At 48.4% G+C, this 19,348-nt stretch overlaps 1 protein-coding gene and 1 long non-coding RNA gene across 4 annotated transcripts in view; one reads left to right on the top strand and one right to left on the bottom strand.

Moving 5' to 3' along the window:
• The window catches only part of LOC119185068 (uncharacterized), a 70,784-nt gene extending 67,389 nt beyond the window's left edge, over positions 1 to 3,395 (bottom strand). For 2 of the 3 annotated variants that reach the window (XR_012886235.1, XM_075874078.1), the window contains exon 1: positions 3,219 to 3,395. Coding sequence is in view for 2 of the 3 variants with exons in the window: in XM_075874078.1 (XP_075730193.1) it covers positions 3,219 to 3,314 (96 nt within the window). In the remaining variant the exon portion in view is untranslated. The remainder of the gene's footprint in view (positions 1 to 3,218) is intronic. The other variant, XM_075874079.1, reaches the window with a different exon arrangement.
• On the top strand, positions 737 to 13,994 carry LOC142772012 (uncharacterized). The gene is made up of 2 exons (XR_012886237.1): positions 737 to 960; positions 10,758 to 13,994. It is a non-coding gene; the product is annotated as an uncharacterized LOC142772012 (long non-coding RNA).
• Positions 13,995 to 19,348: the final 5,354 nt, after the last annotated feature.

The following is a 19,348-nucleotide window of genomic DNA, read 5'->3' as shown; positions in this document are numbered from 1 at the left end:
GCTGGGAGGTTATTTATTTAGACTCTGGTGACATTAAGTCATGCCGGGTTGTTCGGTCAAAAGTGTGCGAAAAGGCAACGTTCTTTTTTGCACTGACGTCTCGTCGCCGCTAATTGTGAGCCATTGGATTTTCCGACAATGTGCAAGGACAAAGGCAGTGTCAGCTATTTGCGCTGATACGGCGATAGTAAACGCACATAGGTCTACCTGGGAGTCACTTTGCTCTTAGCTCTGACAATTGGGCATCAAAGAACGGTGATGTTGGCGCTCGGGATGTGCGCATGTCATCGACAAAGGTGCGGCCGTGATGAGTTGTTTCAGCCGAGCGCAAAGACAGTGAAACTTTATAGGAGCAAGTGGCAGTGGGTGCAGGCTTTTGAGGGTGAGGAGTGATGAGAGGTGCGGGTGGTGTCGATTGTGTGGGCGCAATGATGAATATACTGGGGTATTGGGTGTCGGCTCATCCAAAAATTCATCGGCTGGCGTCGCCATTCATATCAAATTGATGACTCTCGCTGTAGCAAGCACAATTTTAACCTGGGATTGCAGTCACTGCAGAAAGAGTTGCCACAAAGAGCCGAGGAACTGCCTCATTTACCGTTAAAGCTGGCTTGCATGTCGTTCACCAAGCTCCTCTGCTAAGAGCAGATGTATTTTTGTTCTCTCAGACGCAGCTGCCCTTTCTAGCAGGATTGCCTTGAATTCATTTTATGGTCTGTCGGGCGACTGTTGCGAAACGAGGTGAACAATATGTCAGCTCCTTCTGTGGCGAATGAGCGCATTGCGCTGACTGCGCGGTAAAGATTCCACTCTTGCGAAATGATATTTCAAAGCTAGAATTCTTTTTCGACTTGCACGAACCGCATGACAGGTTCGCATTCTCAGTATGGCGGGAACCGGATAGTGATGTTAGAGATAGTCTCAGTGCAACCATTTGCATCTGGTGTCGTTTGACAAAGGGTGAGTGTCTGTACATATTGTTTTATTTTACAGCAAAATCTCTTATGAGATGCCGACTTTGGTCACGCGCAGTCGTCTGCCGCTGCCGCTGGTGCCCGTAACAAAAACGCGCAAAATTAGGAAAAAAAACCTAGCACCAATGACACAGTGGGGCTCGAACCCGGGTCCGCTGTGTGCCGGACCAGTATTTTACCACTTATACTAAGGAAAACAGCTCAAGAAACAGGACGGAGAAAGACGGAACACACGATACAAGCGCTGATAAACAGCTGTGTGTAAATTTATTACACCTGGAAATATATTGCTGAAAACAAGAAGAAAAACCGTCACTTGCACTTAAGAGTGAAGAGCAAGAAATATTCAGCCACGAGTCGAAAAGTACAAGTTAACTACTCGAAAACATTGTCTCTTTGTTCAAGAGGGGCGAGTTAATGCTCACTGACGCAAATGTTTCCATTCGTCTTGATACAAAAGGTCTCGGTTTTTCGCGCTCATTTCGCGTTAATTTTGTGCTACTGCAATTGAACTTAAAGCTCCCTCTAATTTTTTTGAAACATATGAAGGCGCTGTGTGGGGCACTTTTTTTTAATGCGGTCCTACTGTTCACAAGAAATAACATTTTCTTTTCTTTCTAACTGGAGGCCCGGAGGGTGAAATCATGTACAAGTGTACCAAGCTAGAAACAAAATGCCTGTGAGGAATAGACACACGTTTATGTTTCCATGTAAAGTGGGCATTCGTGATAACATATGGATCTTCAAAAATATGCTATACAAATACAATCTGCACCATGCTCTCGTGGCTTGTGGTCAAACAAAATTGTTATGGATACTCTACCTGGTCAACCAAAGGTACAAGAAAAGTTGACAAGCCGGAAGTGTCATATCAGTAAGGCACAAGCGTGTAAAAAACCGACGCAACGCTCTGCGATTATACTTCACGTTTGGACCACCTGTTCAAAAAGGCAGTTTTCAACAGTAAATTTCCCCAGTAATACTAAAAACACCAGGCCTGAGTGGTATGTGCAGAGCTGTTTTTGCGAAAGCTAGAACAGCGGTCCTTCAGTCTTTTTTAAACACACATTAGTTAACTGCTGCAAGCACACTTGATCGATGCCAACTACGGCAATAATAAAAAAATTGTATGGTAGTAGGCCGGCATTCGCTATGCTATTTTTCGTCAATCTTCTGAGAAGCGCGGTATTCGCTAAACCATTGCAAGAAATTTTTCGCCAATCGTTCATGCAGGTACAGATGACGATGAGGAAATATGCCTGAAGAAGGTATGCGTGACAGTTATTAGCGGAACGAAAAGAAGCTTTTGTATTGCATTGCAGTATTGGACTACCTACTCGTAGCGCTATTCGCATAATGCGATGACTCCTTGTTCTTTGCTGTTTTAAAACGCTTTATAAATTGCATATTAGTGCGATTGCTTTGGTGATATCAAGCCTACCTAAGGCAAGGTTACCAACAAGTCCCAAGCACCGGCATGGCTCAGTAGCCCAATACTGGGCTGGCACCCAGCTGACCCGGCTTCGAGTCCCACTGTGTCATTGGTAATAGGTTATTTTTTCTAATGTCGTGCGATGAGGATACGGGCACTGGCGGTGGCGGTGGCAGACAACTACGGCGCTGTGGAAGAGCCGAATAGTGGTGTCAAATTTCGGTAGACTGTTTGACAAAGCTATCCATTGTTAGTACGCAGGGATAATCCACGTGCACACTGAAAGAAATTTCTGTGTAACCATTGGGCTGTTCAGCACGAATAAAGAAAGTGCAAATACTCCATAGCATCTCAAGTTGACGATTAGCACCCAGTCCTAGAATGAAGCGCGTCAATTGCGCAGACCACTTCTTCGTGGTATCATTGTTGAATCAAATTTATAACACTCGCTAACATTTAGCAGAATATGTATATAGTTAGTCTTCATAATTATTCAATTACATCCACAGTGCAGTTATTATTCAATGTGAAGAAAACATTGAGAGCATTACTTTTTTCTGAAATGTGCAAAACTTTATTCGCTCCTGAAACCTGTAACGATAAACAAAGGAAAGAACCAAGAACCACCAAAATACGTTTTCATGAATGATGCGAGTTTCTCATTGTGTCCAATTTCTTGGCTTATGAATGTCAACCAGAAAACACTGACATAGATTCATAAACGAGTATGAAGCTGGAATACTGAAGATCATAAAATTTTGTGCGTCGAAGTATTAGAATATACATTGTAATGTCCTAAATTACTAACTTACCTTCCTGACGTTCCAACATGCCGTCTGAGGCGTAATATCAATGATGATAATGACCAGTATGGCTGCGAATACGGGCGTTTCCATACTGATCAACATTTTCCAGGCCTAAAAACGTGTTGACACTACTTTCAAGTCCCTTATAGAACACAGTGGCGTATATTTATTGCATTGTTGCGTTCCAAGTAATCCCTCCATTACCTGTCATGTATCTCTAGCGCTTTATCTCTAATAATGTCTCGACTGCAGGACAATGGGCACGTGACCGAAGTTTCGACGTCAATACTAAAGAAAGAAAATATCCAAAGAACAATAGACACAACCTGTTGTAGCACAATGCTGCAAAAATGTAAGAGAACTGAAAGCTGGGCCATTTGTGGACAGTACGTGCGCTGTGTTAAAATATGTTCAAGAAAACTATTGTTTCTGAAAACGAGAGGGTTAGGTGGCTGCAGTGGATAGTTCTCAGTCCAGTCTTCGATGCGCGAACAAGAGCTAATTTTCTTCATTTAGCAAGATACTTTTTCATTGAGGTACGTGTGGGTCGCATTGCAGATTTGATCAACGAAACTGCTGTTGTTCAATTCATCATTAATGACCCTGCCGAAAACAATACACATTCTTCAGAAGCCGCTAACAGAAAGATATTCCTGTACGGGGACACATGCTGTAAAAATATTTACATCCTGGTTAAAATTGTTTGTCTGTGGATTATGGATAATGGGCTGGTTTACAAAGTGACTTGTGGACCTTTAAGAATGGTATGTTGAGGCCAGGTTATAGCTGCCTCCATTCTTGAAAGATCCTGCTGATGAGCTGCTTTCAATGAATATAATATTAGAACTGCATGATGGAAAATGGTGAAAGAGAAAAATAGGCGAAATCTGCACGAGCCACAAAAAAGAAAACCTTTGTCGTGCCGCTAAACGCTGCTTCTGTGCACCAGTGCGAAGAATCGCGTGACTTTTCTTCATGCACTTCAAGAGAAAAAAAAAAGCTTAGTTTTTGCTTGGGACGCGTCTGGTCCATTTCGCTCGCGCGACCTGCTCGCCCACTCAGCCTCGCAGTGTGTTCCAGTTTTGGTGACCCGGAATTGTGGTGGAGCCACCGGGATTGCGCATCAGCGTGGCTATATGATTTCGACGTCGACGACAGACTCCACGACTATTAGCCCCACCGCGGTGATCTAGTGGCTAAGGTACTCGGCTGCTGACCCGCTGGTCGCGGGATCGAATCCCGGCGGCGGCGGCTGCATTTCCGATGGAGGCAGAAATGTTGTAGAACCGTGTACTCAGATTTGGGTGCACGTTAAAGAACTTCAGGTGGTCGAAATTTCCGGAGCCCTCCACTACGGCGTCTCTCATAATCATAAGGTGGTTTTGGAACGTAAAACCCCACAAATCTAACAAATCTAATCCGCGACTATTATTTCGACGTCTACAACGGACGCTTCTGCGACAGGCTACTCAGTCGATGGTAAGCTGCCACCCTTTTGGATCGCGGGCCCCGCACTCTGGTCTATTCAAGTAGACGCCCAGTTCACAGTGCAGCGCATCACATGAGACTTGACCAAATACTGCTATGTGGTGAGCAGCCTCCCGCCACCCATAGCCAGTGAAATACGGGATCTCTTACTCGATCCACCAGCCGAAAAAGCATACGTAACGCTAAAAGAAACTGTCACCCGCCGTGTCACGCCAACGAATCGCAGTGCCTACATCAATTGTTTCACGACACGAACCTGGGCGACCATACCCTTAGTCAGCTGTTGCGGCAAACGCAACTAATACGCGGCGAAACAACAAACAGCGTAGACGGAGCATCGTTTCGAGAGTTCTTTTTGCAAAAGCTGCCATCATGTGTTCGCGGGGTTGTCGAGGCGTAAGAGCAGAAAGACTTAACTGTGGTCGTCAAGCTAGCTGATCGGCTCATGGTGATCACCACGCCCACATCACTGGGTGCCGATTAAGAACAACGGGCTCAGGAGGAACTTCAGCAAATGCGTGCAGATATTTCTTGAATCACCGAGACATTATCAGCTTTGCATGTATAAGCAGGACAGGACAAAATGCAATTGAGCCAAACACATCGGTATCACAGCCGCAGCGCAAAAATATATGCTGGTATCATCGGCGGTTCGTATATTCTGCGCGTAGCTGTGTTTCACCCTGCGCGCGCTCGGGAAACGACCGCGGCAAGCAAGCACTGAGTGCGACCGGCGCTGCTACAGTTGCCTTTAAGACGTCCCTCAGTATTTTTTGTTACTGACCTCAAGAACGGGGGTCGTTCCTAAGTCGACACAGGCACCGAGGTGAGCGTGATACCCGCGTCACAAACCGAAAGAAAGAACCCTACTACATCACCGCTTCAAGCCATAAATAACACGCTGATACGAACATACCGACATCTTCACCCACACTGGACATCGCTTTCATCAGAACGTTCAAAGGGGTGTTCATAGCCGCCGATGTCAAATTCGCGTTATTGGGCGCTGACTTTTTGCAATACTTTGGTCTGATGGTTGATGTTCAAAACAAACCACTTCGTGATCCTGTATGTCGTGCAGCGGTTCAAGGAAAGCCGTGTTTGCGTCCTGCGCTCAGCCCGACCTTACTCCGTCCATCAGGAGAATATCGCTTCACTGCCATAGTACAAGAGTTCCCTGAGCTGGCGCAACAGAAACAGGCAGTTTCTGTTGAACATCAAGTAAAACATGATGTTCAGCTTCACATAGGAGCCACAGGACCACCGGTCTACGCGCACCTACGGCGGTTTTTGCCCGAGAAGCTACGGCAAGCCCTGCAGGTTTTCTCGTATATGATGGAGCTCGGCATCATACGCTCTTCATCCAGCCCGTATGCGTCGCCTGTTCACATGGTTCCCAAATCAACAGGTGGTGATTGGCGTCTTTGCAGGAAATATAGGGCACTAAACCACGTGACAGTGCCGGACTGTTACCCAGTGCCACTCGTCCACGACCTGACCTCCGGCCTGCATGGCACGAACATCTTCTAAAAAAAAATCTGGTGAGAGCATACCATCAGATTTCCGTAGCACCAGAGGTTGTTCCCAAGACCGCGATAACAACGCCATTCAGAATGTTTGAATTTCTGCGGATGCCTTTCTCATTACGGAATGCTGGCCAAACTTTCCAACGCTTCATGAATGGCGTTGTCCGGGACCTCTACTTCTGCAAGCTTTACCTGGATGACATGCTGATCACTAGCCGAACGCCCGAAGAGCACGAGAGCCATCTACGCTGCGTGATACAGTGACTGGCAGAACACGGCACCGTTATAAACACAACTAAGTGCGTGTTCGGGGTACCATCGCTGCCAATTTTGGTCCACAGCATTTCAAGCGTGAGAGTGCAACCACGCCCGGACAAGTTCGAAACAAGCGTGGCGTTTTCCACACCCAAACACCATCCGCCAGCTCCGAGAGTTTCTAGGACTAGTAAACTTTTACCGGAGTTTCGTTCCGAAGTGCGCCCACATCCTTCCACCACTGCACAGCCTACTAGCAGCTCCAGGAACTAAGGCGAGCGACATTCAGTGGAATGAACAAGCGGTAGAGGTCTTTCGGCATATTAAGTAGTCTGTCGCGAATGCCACCCTGCTCGCATACCCACAACCTGATGTACCGCAATGCATTATGGTGGACGCCTCAGGCACGGCTATCAGAACCGTACTGCAACAAAAGTCAAGCGGAAGGTGTAACCATGTTTCCTAATTCCTCTCCAAAATAGAGAGCCTGGCAGAACGCCGATACAGCACCTTTGGTAGTGAGTTCCTGGCTATATACGCGCCTATTTGGCACTTCCGCCACTATGTAGAAGGTAGATAATTTTTCATGCTCACAGATCACAAGCCGCTGACTCGCGCATTGCGCGCGGTCAACTAGGATACGGGTGCACACGTGGCACGAAAGCTCCACCAAATGTCTTACAGCGCAGAATTCACAATGGACATACGCCATGTCAGCGGGAAGGACACTGAAGCGGCAGACGCCCTTTCGCGCAGCCCAATCAACGCTGTCAGCCTACCAAGTAGCATTGACTTCACCACACTAACACCGATTCAACACAAAAATCCAGAGTTGAAGCCCCTACTGAAGTCCACAACCAGCGCCTTGAAGTTGCAATGGGTAGATTAGCCGACAGGACCGGTATGCTGTGACAAGTCCACTGGAAGGGCCAGTCCGTTTGTGCCTTCGGATCTTCAACGCAACTTTTATGAATCGCCGCACGCCTCTCTCACCCGGCAGTCCGAGCCACTCAGCGTGCACAGCAAGGTTCGTGTTGCCTGAAATAAATCAGGATGACTGACGCTGGACTCGAGAGTGCCTATACTGTCAGCGCTCCAAAGCGTGGCGCCATACTATAACCACATTAGGATCTTTTCCCCAGCCGGACACTCAATTTTCCCGAGTACATTTAGACATCGTGGGATCATTGCCTTTTTGTCAAGGGTAAAACTACTTGCTAGCTTGGGTCGACCACTTCACGCGATTGCCGGAGGCCGTCCCCATCCCAGATATCACTGCTGAGACGGTTGCTCACGCTTTAATCTGCCACTGTATAGCGGGATTGAGAGTTCAATCGACTGTGACAACCGATAGCGGAACGCCATTCGAGTCTGCCATATTCGGGAACAACACGCCGTTCCTAGGAATCTGGCGCATCCGAATGACGGCCTACTATCCCATCAGCAGCGGTATGGTGCAAAGATTTCATCTCCAACTGAAGACTAGCTTGACGGCAAATTCAAGTTACAGTTGGGTCGATGCTCTACCTCTGGTTTATTGGGAATTAGGACGGCTCTGAGAGCGAACATTGGCTGCTGCTCAGCTGAACTTGTATACGGCAGAACACCTCGCCTTCTTGTGGAGTTCATCGCTGACAGTAAAAACGCAAACGCTCAGTCACACAACGAGTACGCCTTGCGACTGCGGGACATTATGAGCAAGCTGCGCCCTGTCCCTCCACGTCTGCCAGCACCACGGCGTGTCCACGTCTCAAGTGATCTCTTCACCTGTTCTCATGGGCCCGTGAAGCGTGACGCTGTACACCGTCCACTCCAGCCCTCTTCTGATAGGCCACTCAAGGTGGCGAAACGAAAAAAATGCAGCATATCCACGAGGGGAATGATGGAGAGTAGGGTCAGCAGCCGTCTGTCCATTCGTTTTTGCTTCGGTCTGGCGAGGTGTCTGTTTGTGTGACTGTCCGTGCGTCCATGCGCCCGTTCGTGCGTGCATCTGTTCGTGCGTGGATCCCTGTGTTCGTCCATGCATGTGCCCCTGCGTCCATCCATGCGTCCATTCGTCTGTGCAGTGATCCGTGCGTCCGTCCATGCATCTGTCTGTGTGTCCGTTCGTCCATCTAGTCAGCACTCCAAGTACCACCATCTTGCATCTTTTCTTCATATATTCCGCATATAGGAGCACCGCCATCCAGCGGACATTCCAAGGACTAAACGAGAGGTGGCACATGCACACTTTCTTACGGCTAGCGCTTTGTGTCTACTTCCCGCCTTTAACCACCTCGAGTTCATGGTATATACTAGTTCACTGTATTCATGGCGCTGTGGCCCAACGCTCGCTAAATTTTTCTAAGACCAAAGCGGTTACGCCCAGCGAGTATAACGTAGCAACTCTTTCTTGTCAGTTAGCGCTCAATGTACATGCCAATGGCTGCTAATGGAGAATGAGAGATAGGAGATTTTGACTTTTGCTTAACGCGCACGCTGGAAATTTTTTATTGTTCAACAACGCACAGGAGAAATCTTCCACCGGCACCACCTGGAAGGGCAAAGCGTAAGAAATGTTATGTACTAGGACGAGGGATGAACAGTAGCGCTTTGAAGAGTTTCGCCCCTTAAAAAACACATCACGATCGACACAGGTGGCCGTCATGAAGTGGTTTTGTTTGATACGTAAAACCAGCGTGCGTGGACAGCAACAGCGAAGCACGTGCACCATCTCGAGTTACATATCCAGAAAGGCTACTATCAGACCAGACTGAGCCAGCCCAACGATTCGTCGAAACGTTCACGCGGAGTGGACGACACACAAGACCTCCAGTGCGACTGAACTTATGAACTACAACTTGGTGTTAGCCTATTTTCTAGGGAGGTGTATTGTAGCGCCGCGAAACGGTGCTTCTGTGCACGAGTGTCAAGAGCGCAAGCACATAGAATCGCGTGACTTTTCTTTGTGCACTTTAAGGGAAATAAAATGTTTAGTTGTTGTTTGGGACGTGTGTGGTTCCATTCGCTTGCACGACCTGCTCGCCCAGCTCAGCCTCGCAGTGCGTGCACTCCTTAGCAGAGCAAAACGAACAATTCTGAAAACCCACGCGGTTGCTTCTAGGTTAGTGGTGCATTTAGCTAGTGATGAGAGTTATTTCTAGCTTCATTTTTGCTTGCTTTAAACCGTAGCGACGCTTTATTTAGGTGGTTCTGAATTGATTCTACAGTTATTCTCATCTCAGAGAGGTTCGATATAAGTGACATACAAGCGTAGGCACGACGTAAACGTTCTAACTGCAGAAGGAGAAATTCACGCAGAGCAAGCGTTTGCACTCTTTCGAACATTTGCGACTGGATCGTCATTCGCGTACGCCTTTCATCGCTTCGAGTGTTCGCGCAGCTACCATCGCATTTCCCCCGTCTTTGTATTCGTTCGCATTACATCCTCAGTATAGTCCGCTAGCCGAAGTCACTTCTATACTGTTTGTAGGGCGAAATCAAGCATTCTTACTTTTCAGTGCAAGCCATGTAAGTGAGAATCAGGCCACTTACGTGGCCAATACGCGTTATGATGATTGCTTTCTTATAGGTCCCACAAGTGACCTATAATCATGAATAGTAAAAATACTTCAAGTTTGCATCAGCAATACATATTTTACTTTGAAATAGTGTAACTGCTCGACCTCTTCGAAGCTTTTGTTTGTTGTGTGGGCGTGCATGGTAACGCTCTATTGAGCTTCGTATGCATTAAATAGTGTGAGCGCTTGTGTGTTTTGTGTGCTTTCTTTCTGTGGCGTCTTCTATGCTTGCGCTTCAAACTTTGCTTCAATATATAGTACCAACTATGCCTAAATTCAGTTTTTATCTTTCAGTTTTCTTCATCTTACAATCACATGGCAGTACCAATAGACTTTATTTCAATTGCTATAAGTGTATGGTGTCAAAAGGCGCGTCCGGTAGAAGGAAGGACTTTCAAGGAGAGACAGGATCATGCTGGATCTTCGGACGTGTACGCGGCAAATAACAATGCACCCAGTCTCGAACTTGCGCGTTTAGCTAAGGCTGAACGTAGCTTCTAGAAATTAGTTTCCGTGCCACGCGCATTCACGGACGCGACACACTGTGTACAGCGTGGAACAGGCGTCTGCATATCGGTGCCGGAATGAAAAATCTGGGTGGGCCGGTTTAGGTATCACAATCAATGCGTCAATCTGTTTCTTTCCTCGCCTTCTTTTTTCCTTTTTCCGTATTGTTTGCGCCAAAGAAGTTAACTTCTTTCTTTTTTTTTGTGTAGGTATCACACACTGCCGATGTTTCATCTGAAGTCAAGACGACGTCCTCCAGTTTCAGGGACATCGACAAAGTTCGGAGGGTACGCAGTTCGGTGTCGCCATGCTGATGAGTAGCGAGTAGGCTAACGTCGATGATATATAGCTGTACGGTTCGTGTGTAGATGGCATCGACGCAGCTCCACACATCGGCAGGAAAGTTGTCGGTGCCTCTGACATGACATAATCTTGTTGTAAATTCTGAGATGTAGGAGAAATGTCGAGTCTCTGGTGGCGAGTAGAAGGACGCTGATCAGTTCATGGCTTCCACATGTGCTTTATGGCGGTCAAGACACTAAACTTGCGGCTTTCTAGGAAGTGCTGGAAGTGTCCGACAGCAAAGTACACTGCGAGTAGTTCACGGCCGAAAACACTGTAGCGGGTCTGTGCAGGCTTCAGCTTCTTTGTGAAGAAAGCGAGTGGATGCCACGTGCTATAGATGAATTGCTGCAACATGGCACTAACAGCGTCGTTCGAGGCGTCTGTCATGAGAGCAGTCGGTGCATCTAGCTCTGTATGTTTCAGCAGTGCTGAACTGGCGTGGGCAGACGTAACACACGTGAACGCGTGGGCGACCTCTTTAATCCATTTAAGCGCTTGTTTTCGTTTGAGCTGAACAGAGCGTCAGGGGGGCCACAAGTCGTGCACAGTTGGGTATAAACCGTTGATAGAAATTGACACACCCGAGAACTTGGTAAAGCTTCATCATCGTAGTCGGTCGTGAAAAATCTTCGATTACGGAAGCCTGGAACGACAATGGTTGAACGCTGTTCGCGTCGACCACGTATCCAAGAAACTCAAGTTCTCGACCAATTTCACTTTTGGTGGCATCGATGACAATTCTATAGCTGTTAATGGGGGAAAACGACAACTGCAGGTGTTGAACATGCCCTTCGACGGAAGAACTTGCGACAAGAAGGTCGTCGATGTAGGCAAAGACGAAAGGCATGTCATGGGTGACGGAGTCGGTGAAACGCTGGAATGATCGGTCAGCATTCCGTAGGCTGAAGGGTATGCGGAGACATTCAAAAAGGCCGAAAAGTGTGGTGATGAAAGCATTTGTTATATCTTTCTTCGCAACTGACAACTGATGATACGCGTGAACAAGATCGATCTTGAAAAAGATTGTCGCACAGTGCAGCGCTACCGTGAAGTTCTAGATAATCGAAATTGGGCAGCGATCGGGAACTGTGATGCTGTCGAGTGCCCGATAATCGTTCAATCGATGCCGATTCCCAATCTTCTTAGGTACTTTGCGTAGTGTTGAAGCCCAGTTGCGAAGTGTAGGTCAAATGCTACTGAGTGCGAGCATGTCCTTAAACTCCGCCCGAGTGGGATCGAATTGTCGAACTTGAAAATAGACCGGAGGGCCAGCGGTGACAATGTGGTGACCGACGTCGTGTTGCACCGGTTGCGTCCAGTCCGGCTGGCGTGCAGAGTGAAAAATTTGCATAAGAGCTCAGCAATAGGTTTTCCCAACATAGTAGATATCAGTGCGATTGGCGTTGTAGTTGTTGTAGGGGTATCAGTAAAAGTCAGGTGGGTGAGAGAGCCCATAAAATTTGCTGTTTTGCGTCGACGAGGAGCCTATTGTGGTGAAAGAAATCAACTCCGATGAGAACGCGTCAAACATTTGCAATCAAGAAAATACAGCGAGACGCTCTTTGGGGGCCAAGATTGAGCATGGCAGAACGTGATGCGTAAACTGGAATCTTCGTACCGTTGGCGGCTTGCAGAAACGGCACAGGTGCAGGCGTCCTTTTTCGGTCGGAGCGTTGAGCAGGAATAATGCTAACGTTCGCTCCAATGTTGGCAAAGAAACGCTCTCCTGTAGCTATGCGGATGAGGTAGAACAGGTGACTTATGTGCTGGGCCGTGCCACTTGTCACCGTCAATGGTCAGCTGGCCTGTCCCGCTGCTACACACATAGAAGCCGCCAGCGACAAGCGTCTTCTTCAAAACAACGATGGTAGTAGCAGACGCTAGATGCTGGCGACGCGTCATGACTTGTGTGTCTCTGTTTCCTGAAACTTCGGTGGCGTGAACAGCGAGGTAATACGTTTCAGTGCTCTGCAGCAGAGACGGTGCGTTTGAGACGCTCAAATAAGGAACGGGGGAGTTTGCTGTGTAGCTCTACTGTTACTGGTAGACGCTGTCGTTGCTGTGATAGTCGGTGTGGCTACTTCCATCACCTTGTCGGCCAATGCGGCAAGGTCACTGTGATCTATGGTAAAAACGGTCACCACAACCATCTGCACGTTCACTGGTAGTCATTGCAAGAACAACTCGCGTAGCAGTGTGTCGTCAAGGATCTTGGTTGTCTCCGAGCAGCTGCTTCATTTGGCAAAGAAGTTGACCGGGGCGTCGGTCACCAGGTTGTTCAGTGGACAGAAGCTGCTGGGTGAGAGAAAGCTGTCAAACAGCCATGTGCTGTAACAGGGTCTTCTTGGGATAATCGTTGGCATTCGCCAAAAGCAGAGTGCTCAAGGGATCCAGATCGTCATGCGTTTGTATGCATCGCGGTTCAGTTCACCGTTCTCAGAGCTTGCGCACGCCCTAAAACAAGCTTATCCTGATCAACACTTTCAGATTATAAAACGTGTTTACACTACTTTCGCGTCCTTTATAGAACACCGTGACGTAGATTTATAATATTGTTGCGTTTCCAGTATTCCCTTCATTACCTGTCATGTATCTATAGCGGTGGGCGATCATGCCACAAGAGTGTAGTAGAACTTTGTAGGTTCGGAGCAGTAACTAGCGACTTGAAATTGTGATTCCGCTTGAAGAAACCACACCGACGGATGCTGGTCTTAGTGCTGAGGAAGGCGGACAGCTATGGCTGAGCAGAAAGGCTTACCGCATTGCTCGGAAAGATTCCGGTTTCGAGAACTCGTACTGTCATTATTCTCGATTGTAACGTCTGCCACGAAAACAAATTGCGTCGATCACGTCCGGGTCACCAAACTGTGCCAAACGTGCGACTTTGGAGACTGACAGAATTTCGGTCTTTCAAGAGAGGGAGCAAGCCCGACACGACCGCTGTGATTAGAAGTATAATAAAGGGGCCCTGTAACAATATTTGAGAGTGGTCAGAAAACGCTGCCGTTCGGTGGTACAGGATCTCGCCAACACGTGAGCAAAATATTATAGCGCAGCTCGCAGCCTGTATTTCAAAATAAATTACCACAATCAGTTAAAAATTGCTTTCTCTTTTCTCGACGAATCCTGCCATCTACCGAAAATTACACGTAGCAAGCACATCTATCAGCCATTGGCTGATTTGAACATGACGCGCTCACTCGTTACAGAGATCGTCACGGGGGGCCGCTACTTGTCCACGCGTGCGCGCGCGATTACACTAAAAAAGTCAAACATTTGAAGAATAAAATAAACAAGTGCTCAAGTTCACAAAACGTGCATTACAGTTTATTTTGTGGCCCTTTCATTCCTCTCTGCTTAGCTTCAGCGTTTTCATTAGAACGAGAGAAGAGAGAATACGAGTGCAGAATGCAACAAACCTTTGTAACTCTACTCGCAGTGAACGGATTCTTAAAATTTTTGCGGCATTCAATTCGTGGGGCAAAGAGCTCTTCCAGTTAGCTCATTCTAGGGTTATTTGAAACAGTGTTTTAGAGTCCCTTTAATGAAAACCAAAGGCCACAGCGCGCAGGCCCACAGCGTCTGCTGCCTTGTGCAAGAACGAGCGTTTTCTCATCTTTTCCCCGTGACGCCGATGCTGCTGCCGAAATAAAAGCAAATTTAAAATAAGACTATGAGCTTAGTTGCCACAGTGACTTACAAGATATGTAGCTTACGAAGTAAGCTAGGTATCTTACTTTAAGTTCGCTTTTACAATGTCACTAGAGTGCCATATTAAGCTTTTAAAAGCGCAGCATTTCTCAGCGAACTTCGCCGACCTTGAGCCGATCTATCTATCTATCTTTCCATCTATCTATCTATCTATCTATCTATCTATCTATTTATCGATCTACCCATGCAGCCGCCTACGACTTTCAGCTCTCCTGGTGTTTTCGATAATGGTATCGTTACCAAACTTGGTGTGGATTAACATGACTGTGTAAGAACATAGTTGACTAGTCATAACATCAAAAGCATGACAAGAATGTCTTAGGTTTCATGATTTACTTGTCAAGGTACTACAGCTCTTGTGATGGTTTCGTTTACATCGCATCTTGCAAAACTGGTATGGTATGACATGATTGCATGGCGAACACAAGTGACCGACTCTAACATGAACATCATGACATGCGTGTTATGTGACAACATGGCCACATGCCGCGCACATGATGCGCTCGTGGCCGTTTTCCGAGCGTGACAAATACCGAATTCGGTATCACGGTGCGTGAATGAATGACGAAGGTTTGTGACTGGTGGAAACATGATAATCATTAAATGCGTGTCTTGTAACAGCATCACTACATGCCACGCTTGTGATGGGCTCGCGGCCGCTTCGCTAGCTTCACATATACCAAACTTGGTACTACGGGACGTGAATGAATGACGAAGGTATTATACTGGTGCCAATATGATAAATATGACATGCGTGTCATGTAACAACATGGCAACATGCCACACTCCTGATGCGCTCGCGGCCGTTTCGCTAGCTTCACATAAGTGAAATTGGGTATTACGTGACCTCAATGGATGATGAAAGTATGTTGCTGGTGCAAACATGTTAATAATGAGATTCCTGTCATGTAAGATCGTGGCTACATGACACAGTCAAGGCCCCAATACATTTCGTCGTGAGGCGGTGCACGTGCTTGCCGGCGTTCATCTCGTCGTGTCACGCAGGCGTTGCGACGCCGGGCGCCGGTTTCGCCATATATTGTCACGGGCTACGTAGACGCCTGAGGATGACAACGACGAAGTGCTGAACGGGAACGTGCTCAGACGGCAGCAGCGTCGTACGCTTCAGCTCACCAGTATATTCGCCAGTAAGCATTTGCTCACCAGTGTATACTTTATTCCCCGTAACATCATTGGTGAAAGGTGCGAGGTACCACTCGCTATACAGCCCAACGAGCTGGATCTTCGCAGCGGACGGCGCATTGCAGCTACCACGATGACTGACCAGGCTACTCAATGTCAACAAGATCCATCAGCCCCGCAGCCGATCGTTGTGGTGCAACCTCGTGAGCCAGCTCCATTTAACGGCACAAGTGGCATACACGTCGATGACTGGCTGGTTCAATATGAGCGCGTCAGCAGCAGCAACCATTGGGGTCCGATGCTTATGTTGGCGAACATCATCTTCTACTTGCATGGCACGGCAAAACTCTGGTACGGGACACATCAAGAAGAGTTGACTAGCTGGGACGTCTGTAAGCAGAAATTGCGCTATCTATTTGGGAAACCCATCGGACGTCAAGTGGCCGCAAAGAAAGAGCTTGTGACTCGTGTCCAAACATCCACAGAGCCGTACATCGCGTACATCCAAGACGTGTTGGCTTTGTGCCGCAAGGTCGACAAGGACATGCTCGACGAGGGCAAAGTCGGACACATCCTGAAAGGAATTGCGGATGACGCCTTCAATTTTCTCCTGTCCAAGGACTGCTCGACGGTGGAGTCGGTCATCGAAGCATGTCGTCGCTTCGAACAGGCAAAAAGTAGGCGCATAGTTCACCGATTTGACCACCTTCCCAACACGGCGGCTACGTCCTCTTGTGAAAATTTGCCCACACTACACCAACCACCAGCGCCAGAAAACGTCACCAGAATAGTCCGTCGGGAACTCGAGGCTATGGCTCCCGCTATGTCTAGCGTCAGCGCGCCAGGACACAACCTCGATGCTGTTTCAATGATACAGGCCGTGGTTCACGAAGAGATCGCGAAAATGGGCATTTCGCCACCTCATCAAAATGCCCCTGCTACTTCCAGCTCGGCTCCAGTCGTTGCGGCTGCCACTCCGAACGGCACGTTCGCGCCACGACGAAAACCAGCTGAATGGCGCACTCATGATGATCGGCCCATATGTTTCACGTGCCATCGGATAGGACACATCGCTCGCCATTGCCGCAGCCGTTTGACCTCATCACCTCGACCGAGCTTCTATGATTGGCGACCTCGCTCTGAACGTGCACCTTATGCCCCGTCCTACCGTGCTGAGACAGGTGCAGAGCATAATCCAGAACGTCGGACCAGCCGCTCGCCATCGCCCGTGCGTCGTCAGTCCCGTTCGCCCCAACCCGCCGTTCTCGGTCTCCCTACGACCGTCGCTCGGAAAACTAGCCGGTGCAGCCCCCGGAGGTGACGCTGCATACACGACTCAGACTGCAATTCCTCTGATTACTCCCGACCAGCGGTGCAACCTCCTTACAATTCTCGTTGATGGTTTACCTATAACTGCTCTTAATAATACCGGTGCACAAATATCTGTGATGAGTTCAGACCTCCGCCGCCGCCTCCAAAAAGTTCTGACGCCTGCGATTGCACCTACCGTTCGTACAGCGGATGGGAGTACTCCTGCTGTGCTTGGAATGTGCACTGCGCGATGAACAACTTCTGAACATCAAACTTCAGTTCTGTTCGCTGTACTGGAAAATTTCCCTCATGACCTCATTCTTGGACTCGACTTTCTGACTTCACACGCTGCGCTCATTGACTGTTCCAAAGGTCTTCTTCGGCTCGAACTACCATCCTTTCCGGAGACTGTCTCTACCAGTCCACCTCGTCTATGCTCTGTCGATTTTCTTCGACTTCCGCCGCAAGCCGCAGTCCAAGTCCAACTCTCGCCATATCCTGCAGTACCCTATGGTGATTATGTTGCTGCCCGAATTTCTGACGTCACCAAGACAAGCAATGTTGCACTCCCCAACACAGTGGTTACCGTTAAGGTCAACCGAACTTCGTTTCCCGTCCTCAATTTCGGCCTCTCAGCGCAAGTTATTCCTCGCGCCATGTCACTTGCACATCTTACACCACTGGTCGACCACACAGTTTCCGCTCTAACCACCGATTCGCCACCCGAGTTTTCATCAACGTCGTTCTCGTCACGTTCCTGTTCCGACCTTTTCAAGCCAATGCTATCTGACAAGCTTACCTCTGAACAAGTCTCTGCTTTCTGCCGTGTGCTTGCTTCTTATCAGGACATCTTTAACTTCGGCGACCGTAATTTGGGCCAGACATCTGTGGTAACCCATCACATCGACACCGGTGGCGCTCGACCCATTTGCCGACGACCCTACCGTGTGTCCGCCCCGGAGCGTGCTATTATACAGCGAGAAGTCGATAAAATGCTTGATAAGGGCATAAGCGAACCTTCATATAGTCCCTGGTCCTCACTCATTGTACTTGTTAAAAAGAAGGACAATAGCTGGAGATTCTGTGTTGATTACCGCCATCTCAACCATATTACCAAGAAAGATGTCTATCCCCTACCGCGCATAGATGATGCACTCGATTGCTTGCACGGTGCCAAATATTTCTCTTCAATAGACCTTCGCTCAGGCTACTGGCAGATCGCTGTGGACGACAAAGAGAGAGAAAAGACGGCCTTCGTCACTCCTGATGGACTTTATCAGTTCAAGATGATGCCTTTTGGATTATGCAATGCCCCCGCGACATTTGAGCGCATGATGGACTCTCTCCTTCGAGGCATGAAGTGGACCATCTGCCTCTGCTATCTTGATGACGTTATTGTTTTTTCGACTACTTTCGACGACCATCTTACCCGTCTGTCCGCAGTGCTTGATGTTTTTCGACGTGCCAACTTGCAACTTAACTCATCCAAAGGCCGCTTTGGGCAACGCCAAATCTGCGTACTCGGCCATATTGTTAACGCTGCGGGTGTTCAACCAGACCCTGCGAAAGTCCGAGCAGTTCGCGACTTCTCCACACCCCGCTCAGCCAAGGACGTACGAAGTTTTCTGGGACTGTGCTCCTATTTCCGTCGTTTTGTCGAGAAGTATGCTGAAGGTGCCCGTCCTCTAACCTGCCTCCTCAAAACGGATGTCGCATTCACCTGGGGCCTACAGCAAGCAAACGCCTTCTCGTCGCTCGTTGACATTCTCACCAATCCACCAGTCCTAGAACACTTCGACCCATCTGCCGCCACGGAGCTTCGTACTAACGCCAGTGACCACGGCATAGGCGCAGTGCTCGCGCAGCGGCAACAAGGCATGCACCGCGTCGTCGCGTATGCAAGCCGACTGTTGTCACGCTCGGAACAAAATTATTCCATCATAGAACGCGAGTGCTTAGCTCTCGTCTGGGCCATTGCGAAATTCCGACCGTACCTGTATGGCCGACCATTCTCTGTTATTACCGACCACCATGCGCTTTGCTGGCTCTCCTCACTCAACGACCCTACGGGACGCTTTGGTCGCTGGGCGCTGCGCTTACAAGGCTACACTTTTTCCGTATCCTATAAATCCGGACAACTACACAAGGATGCCGACTGCTTGTCCCATTACCCAGTCGATCCCCCTGACACGAGGGAAGATGAGCAAGAGGCCCTCGTTCTTTCAATTACCGACTTCACCGACATAGCTGCTGAACAACGCCGCGACCCCTCTTTGCGTGCTATTGTCAA

Source organism: Rhipicephalus microplus, chromosome 9, assembly GCF_043290135.1.
Source record: "Rhipicephalus microplus isolate Deutch F79 chromosome 9, USDA_Rmic, whole genome shotgun sequence".
NCBI lineage: Eukaryota > Metazoa > Arthropoda > Arachnida > Ixodida > Ixodidae > Rhipicephalus > Rhipicephalus microplus.
The sequence above is the reverse complement of the archived record's forward strand: the minus strand, read 5'-3'. Positions and strand labels throughout refer to the sequence as shown.